General features: G+C 42.0%; 1 protein-coding gene across 1 annotated transcript in view; it reads right to left on the bottom strand.

Annotated features, from left to right (window-relative positions):
• The window catches only part of LOC125276407 (collagen alpha-6(VI) chain-like), a 70957-nt gene that overhangs the window by 12189 nt on the left and 45630 nt on the right, over positions 1–13138 (bottom strand). The window contains exons 18-29 of the mRNA XM_048203840.1: positions 12553–12588; positions 5400–5465; positions 5215–5277; positions 5026–5088; positions 4503–4565; positions 4357–4407; positions 964–999; positions 812–874; positions 559–621; positions 412–447; positions 269–305; positions 80–91 (exon numbers count right to left, since the gene is read on the bottom strand). Coding sequence (XP_048059797.1) covers positions 80–91; positions 269–305; positions 412–447; positions 559–621; positions 812–874; positions 964–999; positions 4357–4407; positions 4503–4565; positions 5026–5088; positions 5215–5277; positions 5400–5465; positions 12553–12588 — 589 coding nt within the window. The remainder of the gene's footprint in view (positions 1–79; positions 92–268; positions 306–411; positions 448–558; positions 622–811; positions 875–963; positions 1000–4356; positions 4408–4502; positions 4566–5025; positions 5089–5214; positions 5278–5399; positions 5466–12552; positions 12589–13138) is intronic.

Below are 13138 nucleotides of genomic sequence, written 5' to 3'. Positions count from 1 at the left end.
TTTGCAGTTAGTAAAAGATTATAAAAGTTATTGATAAATGAGGCATTGAAATGTAGTTAAAATATAAGGCAAAGCATACCAGCGCAGCAAGCTGTGGAGACACAAAATGAAAGATAAAATTGGTAATTTCAAGGTTTAACAAGCTAAATGGCAAGTCTAAGAGATCATGGAGAGACAAATAAAATATTTCAATAAAATAATCTTAATGTCTAAAAATCACTAGTCATTCTGCTTGGTATTCGTCGAATATTAGGTGTTCTGAACTTACCACAAGTCTTGCGTATGTATTTGACCAGGTCACATTCCTTAATGTTGAGAAGCAGAAAAGGAGGTCAGAAAGAAAACAATAAAATTTTTTGAACCTAGTACTTGAATACTGTTTAAAGTTCATTTATAGTTATAGGAACCTACAGGCATCGGATTGATCCCAGGAAGTCCTTTCTCACCCTAAAAATAAAATTGAGTTAAAGTAAAAAATCAGTACACCCGATTTACATCATTTTGTGAATTAAATCAATATTTATTGAATATATTAGAAAGTGTTTGCAAATGATTGACCCGGTGTCCGTCCATCCCATTTTCTCCTGGAGCACCTGGCATACCCGGACGACCACTGTTCCCCTGATCACATCAATACATAACACAGCATAACTGCATAAACTTTATAGCATATTGCATACATACAGAACCTTCTCTATAATGTTATTATGTACATACTTTGAAAAAGACAAGCTCAAATAACATGACTGCTTTGTTGGACATTAACTTTTCAAAAGGTTAATAAATGAGCAAAAAGAAAATGAAGTTGTACCCGTGTTCCTCGATAACCTTTGTGTCCTTTACTTCCACTGGATCCTTTGGTACCATCGTCACCCTATTATTAATTATGTTATAGTAATTTGAAATTATATTATCATCATTTACACAAGTACATAAAATTCCCAGTGACAAGCTTTAACGCACCTGCAAACCAGGGAGGCCAAAGTATCCTTTGTTTCCCTAAAAGCAAATTTATTCTGTTAAATGACTATTCATAAAAGCACAAAAAGGAAGTTGAGAGAGAAAACCAGTTACCTTAATCTCCATGAAAATAAGTCACACCTGACTATAAGTCGCATTGCTGTGTAAGTCACATTTTATTACTACATTCAGAAATAAAATAAAATGTTTACAAACATCATATACACTATGAACATGTCTTTTAGTTTACCTCAATCTACAACAAATCAGTTACATTTAAAAGGTATTAAGAAAAAAAAAAAATGAAAAAAGCATAAAAACATTCATTTTGATTCATTTTGAACAACATTCATTATAAACGGCTGTTACAGTCACAGAAGGGCAAAGACACTGGATGCATAAAAGTAAGGGTTTATTTTCACAACCAGATCAAACACTTAAGCAGGTGAGTAGATAGAAAGTCTTCAGCTGAATATAGATAAATGGAATGATAATACTGTCCTTTGTTGTTGCAGATGGAGGAATGGCAACTGAAGGTAAGATTCCAACAGAGAGTAACAAACAGTAACAGGAAGGTTTCCCCACGAGGTCCTTGAGGAGAGCATACAGGTAAGATGCTAACGGGAATGGGAAGTCATTAACGGGTAGCTGTTAACGAGACCAGACAGAAAGAGAGAGTCTTTTATCCTGCTGGTAACGAGTGCTGATCCAATGCAGGTGTGCGTGATTGAAATCAGGTGACAGGGTGCACAGTGAGAGAAGGTGGATGATGGGAGATGGAGTCCAAACACTGAAGGGAACTGTGACATTACCTCCCCCTCCTGGTAGGCACGGCCTCGTGCTGTAGATGGAACAACCGGGGAGGGGGGTGGGCGAGGAGAGGCTGAAGATAGCCAGGAAACTGGAAAATAAGGCAGAGAGGAACACCAAGGCGGAACTGACAGAGGGAGGAGCTACGGCGGAGTCCTAAACACTCTACTGGGCAGAGCCTGGGTGACGACTGACGACAGTGGAGCAGAATGATGTAGAGACCCAGGTGAAGCCACAAGGACAACAGCACAGGACGACATCGCAGGCCTGGAGGACCGAGGTGATGTCGTCGGTTCAAGAGACCGATGTTGAGGCGGAAGTCTGACAGAACGGGGCGACACCGGAGAGAGCGAGGGCCTAGGTGGAACCGGAGGAAAGGAGGATCCCGGTGAAGCTGAAGGGGAGGAGGGTGAAGCGCAGCTAGAGACCCGGATGTCCGTAACGAAACCAGAGAGATGAGAGACCAAGGTGAAACTGGAGGAATGAGGGAGCCCGGTGGAGCTTTAGTGATGGCGGACAACGGTGACACTGAGGAAGCGCAGCGCCAAGACGGATCCGCAGGACCAACAGGTTGAGGTGGAGAACTGGGCCTGGAGGCCTGAGGTGTAACCAGGGGATCAGCATCACAGAGCCACACTGGTGTAGAAAAAGCCTGAGATGGAGCCGACGAGCTGGCCGGGATCAGCGGCGAGGGTGGAGTCGAGGAACTATGATACACCAGTGGGGCAGGTAAATCCAGAGAATATGTTGGAGTCAGCGGAAATGACGGAAACAATGGGGTGGGCAAAAAATTGGGTGGGCTCACTTCATCCAAGACAAAGAGTGTTGTAAGGTGTAGAGGAATGAGCTCTGTGGAGAAATTTAGGAGCCAGTACTCCTCACCTGGCTCATCTAAAAACTGCTTCACTGGACCTGACTCCTCGCTGGATTTGGTGAACGGTCCCAGCCTCAAGACGGGTACGATGACCTGCTCTGGCTCCGGGGTGGACTCTGTAGCTGGCATTAACTCTGGGCATGGAGGGGGCTCAAGCTCGTGGTCCGTGGTGGGCACTGGCTCAGGTTTAGACTCCATGGTGGGCATGGGCATCATCACTGGAATCGCTGTGGGAGGTCTCTGTCATACCCAGATACTCCGGGCTGGGACGAAATGTTTTCTCTGGAGCGGGCTCTGTCCAAAAGTCTATCAGCCAGTCATTTTCATTACACACTGGAGAATTGAGCTGCACGGCGGAAGAATTCACTGGAGACTTGGGCTGCTCGGCGGAAGAATACACTGGAGACTTTGACAATACAGCGGCCTTTTCCTTCGGCTGTCTGGGCTTCGCGGTGGCTCTTTTCTTGGGCAGTCTGGAGGTTGGAATAGGCAGGACCCCAGGGGAAGACCCACTAGAGGGGTAGGTGGAGGGGTAGATGGAGGAAACCGGCGGTTGAGGAACTGGCCGGGCCACCTGTATTTCTGAGGGGACCGGATGAGGAAAACAATTCTTTCCGAACCTCTTCAATTTCAAAATCAGAACCATTCAGGGAGAGAACCAGATTAATAGTTTCGACTAGGGAAAAAAACCCATGCAGGTTCACTAAAACGAATCGTGTCCTCGTCCAGGCCCATCAGAAAACAGGCGTTAAGAGAGGCATCCGGCATTGCCCACCAAGCAACAAAGCTCGGAGAATTCCTCCACGTACCTCTCCAGCGGGCGACCATCCTGGCGAAGCCCACAAAGACGGTCCACTGCTGAAGCGAACGATGGTTGGCCAGCCAGGGAAATAGGGACAAGGAAGATTCCCATGTTTGCCTCTGAATAAATCTGTGTTGTTACACTGCCGTGATTCGGTTATGGTCCGGTCTTCTGTTACAGTCACAGAAGGGCAGAGACACTGGATGCATAAAAGTGAGTGTTTATTTTCACAACCACTTAAGCAGGTGAGTAGATAGAAAGTCTTCAGTTGAATAGAGATAAATTGAATGATAATACTGTCCTTTGTTGTTGCAGATGGAGGAATGGCAACTGAAGGTAAGATTCCAACAGAGAGTAACAAACAGAGTAACAGGAAGGTTTCCCCCCGAGGTCCTTTAGGAGAGCATACAGGTAAGATGCTAACGGGAACAGGAAGCCATTAACGGGTAGCTGTTAACGAGACCAGACAATGAGTGTGACAGAAAGAGAGAGTCTTTTATCCTGCTGGTAACGAGTGCTGATCCAATGCAGGTGTGCGTGATTGAAATCAGGTGACAGGGTGCACAGTGAGACAAGGTGGATGATGGGAGATGGAGTCCAAACACTGAAGTGAACTGTGACAACGCCAAGCCTAAACAAATTTATTTAAAGCAAAACTGAAACTAATGGCATGTGGGAAATGTGCTACACAAATAAACTTGGGCTCACAAAGAGCCAATGAGACACTACAGTGAGAGAGTCCAAATGTGTGCTGGTTTATGTTATGTATGCTTGACATTGATTGGGGATGTACTCGCAGCAAGTCGCAGCATGATTCAGATGACTTATACTCCGGAAAATACAGTAAAATAGAAAAATTAATAACGATTTTAGGAGATTTTCCAGTCAATTAACAATTTATCAAAGGTACCTTGTGTCCTTTGGGCCCAGCAGGTCCATACCCATCTCTGCCATCTTGTCCCTGTTTACATGGAGTCATACATTAAATTGGAAAGTCACACCAAATTATTCCATATGATTTTTTCAAGTAAAAAATGCAGAAATGCACCAACTGACCGGAGGCCCTTCGAATCCTTCTGGCCCCAGCGCTCCCTTGATCCCTGTTTCACCCGGTAGACCCTAAACACAGGCAGGCACACTTGAGAAAAGAGGAGCACAAATTTGCTCTACAACATCATATGGGCATGGCAGTATTACATAATATACTGTACACTAACCAGCTATTAATTTAGCTAAATAAAATCCAGTCAAACTTTGTAATGCTTTTGGTATTCAGATCTGAAGTGATTACTTTCATTTCTGGCAATGTGTGTTTAAAGTAAAAGTTTGAAGTGCCCCTATTATGCTATTCTAAAGGTTCTTAATTTTGTTTTGGATGAATGGAATCACAGGCGACTCGTTTTAGCAGTTCAGAATCTATTCTTTCTTTTAGAAGACAATAACTTAATTGTGCGTGCACTTTGATCTTTAAAACTTTGCAGACATTTTATATTCACAAACAGCTATATTACACACTTTCCCAGAGTCAGGAATAGAGAAAGAAGGAAGAAGTAAACATTTATGCATCAGTCTTTCATACCCGTGGCCCTCTGGGTCCTCGACCTCCCTTTGAACCTTTAGCTCCAGGAGGGCCAAAGGGACCCTATGAAAACACAGATGGTTCTCTCAGTATTCACTGTATTCTTCTCTCTGTGTTTTATATCAAATATGTTTATGCTCTAAGGGTAATACATGAACATGCATCTAGTTTAAACAATCAAATACACACCGGAATTCCAGGTACACCTGAAGGACCATCTTCTCCTTGAGACCCATTTATACCTGGTGGTCCCTGGGGAAAAAAAGAAGAAAAAAAAAAGATCAGAGAGGCATAACACAACACATAATTGCAAACACTAACACCTGAAATTTGTTGTTTCTTTTTAAATGAGGGTGAACAGTCCCAGATCTCACCACTGGTCCAGGGTAACCAGGAGGCCCTGGCTGTCCAGCTTCTCCTTTTTTATTTAAAGATTCACCCTATACAGATACACACATTACCACAGCAGAAAGGAACAGAACATATTATATTAGAAAAAACAGAATAGAATAGATTAGAGAATAGAATAGAATATAATGTTAGAACAGAATAGAATACTTATTTAAAAACATAACTGAATATATTAGTACAGAACTGAGAAGAACAGAATACATCTTAAAAATGGAATAGATTACATAATTACACAGTTGTTAGTAATAATAATAACACAACATCAAATCGAGGTACTGTCAGCATAATGAAGGAGACAACACCGGTAACAGGTATTTATTTGCAGGATGCAGACAGCAAGCAGGAGAAACAGGTGAGTGTTCATTCAATAATATAAGCAGACTTAGCTTCAACAGTAATTGTCTCTTTGTCTTTGCAGGTGCTTGAGGCTTTACGGAATATGACGGATGATGAAGGTTGAAGATAACAGGAGTCCACACAGGTAAGTAACTCAGGTGAGTAGTCAGGTAAGTTGAACGGTACTGAACGGACCAGATGGTGATGGTGATTGCTTATATACTGTGAATGTGACAGGCATGTTGAATTAGAATTCTGGTGAAGCTGAGTGAGTTGGTGGAGCTGAAGGGTCTGGTGTTAATGATGACATTGATATGGAAAGCAACCCCCCACCTCCATGGGCGGCTCCCAAAGACCGCACCAAATGATAACAGGGGCGGCCTCGACCTCTAAGAGCAGGGTAGCGTTTCCCAAAATTTGGTTTCAATGGAGCTACGATCAACTTAAGCTTACGATGCTTTTGGGAAACACTGCCCAGGACAATTCTGGTGACTGGTGTGTAAGTCCTCTAGTAGTGAGGGATCTAGGATGTCATCACGACCACAATCTATCTTCTGGGCCATAACTTTCCCATTCAACCATGTACTCGAGAACAGGGTTTCTGCAGGTTTCATTAAATCTAATTTAATGCTTTTTAATGCCAATTTTTAAATTTTTAATGCCATATATATGTCGCTAAATTTCGACAGATGACGTCATGCGGCAATTTGTTTGCTTCTCTGCTGCTACCCTTTTTGCTCATACCCTTATTGCTAATACAGCCAAATTCCCAATAAAATTGTTTCATCTATATATTTTTCTGTTTTAGTTGTCAGACTATATGAAATGATGACTGAAACGTGGCCCATTAAGACTTCATACAGGGCTCGACATTAAGCCTTGTCATTCACTTGTACGAGTAAAACAGTTGCTTGCCCGAAAAAAAATACAATTCATGTAAAATGTATGATTCATCTTTCATCTTTTAAATTCATAAATTTGATCAATACATTTAATTGGAATAAGACACTAAGGGCTAGGGATGTCCAGATCCGATCACGCGATCGGAAATCGGGCCCGATCACGTGGTTTCAGACTCGATCGGAATCGGACGTTACCTCCCGATCAGGACTCGGATATATATGTATTGGGGTGCAACGGTTCTCTGTAAAAAATCGAAGCGTACGGTTCTCCACTTACGGTTCGGTACACACTTGCACCGTGGTCCACCTCGAATGACGACGCATCTATTGGTTAATATGGTTTATTTAAAATAGCAACGTGGAAAACAGACAGACAGAGTTCAGATAATGTATGTTTCAGTCGATGGATGTGCAAAACGTTACAACAACAATAATCAGAAAGCGTGGACAAAACAGTTACTCTTTGTAAACTGTTAACTGCGAGTGCCGTCTGCTCTAATGTCCAGTCATTTACGCCGTCATCGCCATTGATAGCACGAGCGCAGGTGAGACCTGAACAGCACACGCTGCTATCTGTGTTTAAACTAGCTCATTTAAGCCTTGCTGATTTAAACCTTCAAGAACAAAACGCGAAAGAGAACTCGCACGCGCTGTGAGAAGATTTGTGTGCGCTCATCCGAAGCGCGCACACGCTTATTTCAGTCAGCGCGCAAATACTGAGTTCTCTTTCAAGTCTTGCGCTTCAGCGGACAAATTCATACAAAAATTATGTCAACATGCCCGTCTTAGCGAGTATCCTAGCAAACATAGTCGGTTATGTCTTAAGTGAACGTATATTAGTCGAGAAAGAAAGGCACATGTGTAACAGTATATGTACTGGATCGTGCATGTCTTATAGGGAAAAAAACTATTCCTGCTGCCTGTTTTTAATGTTAAATCAAACAACAAATAACAAAGAAATCACTCACTGCTCTTGACTGAATAGTTTTTGTAACTTCAATAATGATTAATCTTTATTTATTTTATACAGTAAAGATAATATGCAGTGATATTTTATATTTGATTACTTTATCCATTTTCTGTACGTGAAAACTACTGTTAGATACCTGAAAAACCTGAAAAGCACTGTTCCTGGATCCTGGATCTGTTTTTTCGCTCTTCTTTATTCTTTTTTATGTATTATAGCAATATCGGATCGGGACTCGGTATCGGTAGATACTCAAAATCAAATGACTCGGACTCGGACTCGAGGGCAAAAAAACATGATCGGGACATCCCTACTAAGGGTTGTTACCAATCAAATTAAATCATTTACAAATTCACAATAAAAAAAAAATACAACTGCAATAAATAATATTATGGGATTGTAAGAAATGTTGGAGGGAAACGATACTTTTAAAAATTAAACTAAACCACCAGTAGGTGGCGTCAAGAAACTGTCTTAATAAGTGAATCATTCATTTAAACGATTCATTCCGATGGCTGATTCATTAAAAAATGAGGCAGTTGTTTATGAATAGTCATTGAATCTTTGACTCAAAATGCTACAAATTGCTGAATCATTCAGTAACGAAAACAAGGCTGATAGAATAGGCGAATAGGGTGGATAGTATGCACATTGGGATGCAGGGTGAGTGTTGCTACGCTATGGTTCTGCTGTGATCTTTGTTTGAAACTATTTTTGCTGCTAAAATAGAACAAAAACAGTGAATGTTCCTTCTAAAATGTAAGTGACTTAATATTAACTACTTGTTAACTGAACTGTTGTATGAAATCAGTGTTACGTTTTTAATCGTGATGGTAGCCTGTTAGGAAAACAGAATTCTTGGTCGTGTGATATGGCTTAACAGTATCAAGTTATAAAAATTCCACATTTTGAATTTTTACAGCAGTATGTTTAACTGAGTTTCTTTTTGTTTGTGCTTCGCTCATGTTTCCAACATTGTTCAACCTTATTATCATCAGTACATTATACAGCCTATTATTTCGATCGCCACTTAAACTAAATGTAATAAAATCTTCTTTTTTTTTTTTTGTATTGACCAGCTCTAAATCCTGATTTATAATCGAGACGTTGTCTGACAAAATCACAATACACATAAGATAAAGACAGTTGCTGTGATTTCAGCTATATGTACACGTAAAATGATCACTCAGGTTAGAAGCAATAGTATCTATTTTAATTGTTCTCTGACAGAGAATAGCAGACGCAGAGGGATGTGCACCTGTGACAGGCAGAAAAGCAAGATCTCTCGCTCGTGTGGCAGTAACCTTACCAGTGGGTCTCGGAAGCTAGATCAGGTTAACAAGTATATTCGTCATAACGTGCTTTCTTGGAAAAAAGTCACAAAAGGGGTCTGAAAAGTTGCTAAGTTGGCAACACTGATGCAGCCTTCCGCAGGTCACAGCCCGCCGCTGTCCAAAACGGCGTTATGACAATTTTGCACCGATCGGAGGCAATTACTAAACTGTTTCCGTGTGTCTATCAGACCAATTTACATATTTTACAACAGCAGATCAAAGTTATTAATTATGAAGGCAATATTCAATATAAACTGGTAGTATTATTTTTCTTCAAAACTATCTAAAAAACTTTACTGCCTGTAGGAATAGAATTTTATGCTTTTTAATGCCATTTAAGGCCTTAATTTTCGCAAAATCCATTTAATGACTATTAATGCTTTTTAATGCCCCGCGGATATCCTGCCAACAGCCCCGTCATCGGGAGTTCAGGATGGTATCCACAGGGCAGATGAAGATGGAAATCCCTGGTTGAGAGCCAGATCTTTTGCCAAGGGTGTTAAGCTAGAGTGGCAGATCATCGTGCATCAACCTGGCTCTTGTGTTTTCATACTGCTCGCTGGAGATGGATGTGAGTTGAGTCCCATACCTTCTCGCTCTCCTGAAACCAGTAGTTAAGTGCAAGGACGTCCAATGGCTCCCCTGTCCAAGGAAACGGGAGGCTGGTAGCCGAGCATGCACTGACACAGTGTTAGTCCGGTGGTGGTTTGACAAAGGGAGTTCTGTGCATAATTGGCCCAGGAAAGGAAACAACCTGAGTTGTGCTAGTGTTGGTGGGAGTAGGACTGAAGGTATCTTCTGATTTCCTGGATCTGACGTTCAGTCTGGCTGTTGGTTTGAGGGTGGTATCCAGATGAGAGGCTGACGGAGATACCCAACAGCAGACTCGGGAGATCAATTGGGGTCCACGGTCGGATACAATGTTTTCCGTCAATCCGAAGTGACAAAAGACTAGTTGAAATAGTGATTCAGCGTTTTTGAGTGCTGTGGGTAGACCTCTTAAGGGGATGAGTTTGCAGGCTTTTGAAAATTGGTCTACGATAACCAGAATGCATGTGTAGGATTCTGAAGATGCTAAATCCGTGGCAAAGTCTATACCAATATGTAACCATGGACGATTAGGAATGGGCAGAGGTACCAGCTTGCCTGCAGGAAAATGACGGGGATTTTGTGAGATGGCACAGACTGAACATGCTTTGATGTATTGGGAGACATCCTGGGTTTCAGACCACCAGTACTTATTATAGAGGAGCGAGAGAGTTCGCTGGCTGCCTGGGTGTTCATGAGGGAGAGGCGCATAAGGCTGATGTTACGTAGCTGTCCCTCAGGACCTCCCAGCGGAGTTTCAGAGAGTGTGGTTTCGGCAGTTTGATCGTCCAGTGACCACTGGATGGGACTCACAATGATGGCTGGAGGGAGTATTTGCTCGGGTGGTGAAAGATCTGGTTCAGGATGATGCAAGTGAGAGGGCATGTGCCTTGATGTTCTTATTCCCTAGGTGTTAAGTAACAACGAAATTGAACCATGTGAAGAACAGCACCCAACGTGCTTGACATGGGTTCAACCTCTTTGCTTCCTGGAGGTATTCGATATTGCGATGAATGGTTATCACCTCGAAATTATGTGTAGCTCCCTCCAGCCAATGTCTCAACTCTTTCGGTTTAATTACCAATAGCTCACAGTCACCAATGTCATAGTTCTGCTCCCCTGTTGACTTTGTTCTGGAGAAAAAGGCACATGAATTGAGGACTGATGGATCACCCTGCTGCTGGGATAATGAGAAATGCTAAAGATCCTTGATTGTGGTGGGTTGTGGCCAGTTCCAGATGGCATCTACCTTCCTCTGGTCCATTTGCATAGCGTGCTCAGTGATGACATACCCAAGAAAATGGATGGTGTCGCAGTGGAACTCACATTTCTCCAGCTTGAGATAAAGGTGGTGTTTTTCTCAGCTTCTGGAGGACCTGCGTCATGTGTTCACCTGTGTCAGGTTCCGGGAGTAGATGAGGATATTGTCAAAGTAGATGATGACAAAGCGATGGAGGAACTCCCGGAACACCTCATTCATGAATGCCTGGAATACGGAGGGTGAGTTGGATAGGCCATAGGTATAGATATTCGTAGTGGGCTGCTGGTGTTATGAAGATGGTTTTCCACTCATCACCATCATATATTTGAATGAGTTTGTATACACTCCGCAGGTCCAGTTTGGTGAAGATGCAAGCTCCCCGCAACTGTTTCAGGGAGGCTGAGACCAGACGAAGTGGGTAGGAGATGGTTTGGGCATTCAGAGTGTGGTAATCAATACACCCCCTCAAGCTTCTGTCCTTCTTGCCAACAAAAAAGAATGATGGTCTTATGAACTTCTGCTTGAGTGCCTCATTGATGCATTTCACCATGGCCTTCTGCTCTGGGATAGACAAGGGGTAAATTTTCCCTTTGGGTAAGGTTGTCCCAGACAGCAGGTCTATTGCACAGTCCCATGGCCGGTGAGGTGGTAATTCCATAGCCAACTGCTTACTGAATACATCTTGGAATGCCCAGTACTCATGGGGAATTTCAGATCTGATGGTGAATTCAGGACTCTCAATCGTGGTGGAGTTAATTGTGATTTGCTGGACAGGTGAAGCCTTGAATCGTTTCTTGACAGAGGACAGACAGTAGTCAGCACTATACTCACTCCACTGAGTAATTTTCCCAGTATTCCAGTTCACGCACAGTGCATGCTATGTCATCCATAAGCATCCCAAGATAATATCAGTAGTGGAACCTTCCAACACCAGAAATGACATTGGCTCCTGATGCAAACACCCGATGTGGAGCTTCACGGTGGGGGTGCAGTAATGGATGTAGTTACGACCCAGCTGTGTTCCCGGATGGAGTGTAGATTCATCTTGTGTGCCCAGGGTTTCTTTTACAGTTGAAGTTTGTGGAGGAGAATGAATGAAATTAAATTTCCAGCAGATCTAGTATCTATGGGGGCTTGTGCTGAAATAGAGCATTTAGATGTAGTTACTACTACAGTTGTGCAAGTCAAAGATGCAATTATGGGAGGGAGATGAATGGTAATCACCGCTGAGTCCAGCAATGGATGAGTCCAGCATACATGCAGTGAAGCGCTGGGAGATGCGGATCAATAGTTGGATTAAATTTTCAAGTCCGATGATTCCATGCCAGATACAATAATATATACAAACACAATTTCCTTGTCCCTACTTTATTGAGATGTGTTGATGCCATGAAATTTAAAATCAACTTATTTTTCCATTAAAATGATACATTTTCTCAAAACATTTGATATGTCATCTATGTTGTATTCTGAATAAAATATTGAAATTTGAAACTTCCACATCATTGCATTCTGTTTTTATTCACAATTTGTACAGTGTCCCAACTTTTTTGGAATAATCAGTATAATAAACACCAGAATTTGTTATAATTAAGAGTAGATGAAAGAGTAGAAAAAGAGTGAAAAAGAAAGAAAAAAGAATGAAATAGATTGAATAAAAATATAACCAAGTAGAATAAAATATATATATATAAAAAAAAAATTAGAATGTGCTTTATGCTACATTACCAGGGATCCTTGTGAACCTTTTCTTCCTGGAGCACCCTGCCAAAATACACTGAGAAGTTATCTGAAGAATTACATTTATTTACACATTATTTACACTTATTCAATTCATTTTTACTTCTGATGAAGGATATCGAGGCAGAAAATATCAAATATCTCACGCCACATGTCAGATGTACAAATCATGACCATCGTGGTACAAAACACAGGTAGCATTCAAAAGTTTCTGATCATTAAAGGTGCAGTAGGTGATCTGGGAAATGCTAATGTTAGCCTGCTAGCATTGAAAGCATATGATCCCCACCTCCCTGCAAATCGCTGTCCAAGGCTACGCTTCCTCCAAAACACATAAAGGCACACACACACACAGCTGCTCACAAGAGACAGCTTTAAACTACCTCGTGTCAAAGCACATAACATTACAATAATAACGAACATAAACAACTTAGAGAGCTTGTACCTGACTGCAGCAGATTGCTCAGTGCTCCGTGACTGAGGTCTGTCTGTATAAACTGCTTAGCATGAAACATGATGATGACGTGTGATGTCTGTGCGAACAGGGTGTGTAAGGGTATGTAAAAACACATGC

The sequence above is a fragment of the Megalobrama amblycephala genome, linkage group LG10 (genome assembly GCF_018812025.1).
Source record: "Megalobrama amblycephala isolate DHTTF-2021 linkage group LG10, ASM1881202v1, whole genome shotgun sequence".
NCBI classification, from domain to species: domain Eukaryota; kingdom Metazoa; phylum Chordata; class Actinopteri; order Cypriniformes; family Xenocyprididae; genus Megalobrama; species Megalobrama amblycephala.
Note: the sequence above shows the minus strand (reverse complement) of the source record. Positions and strands in the feature narration are given on the sequence as shown.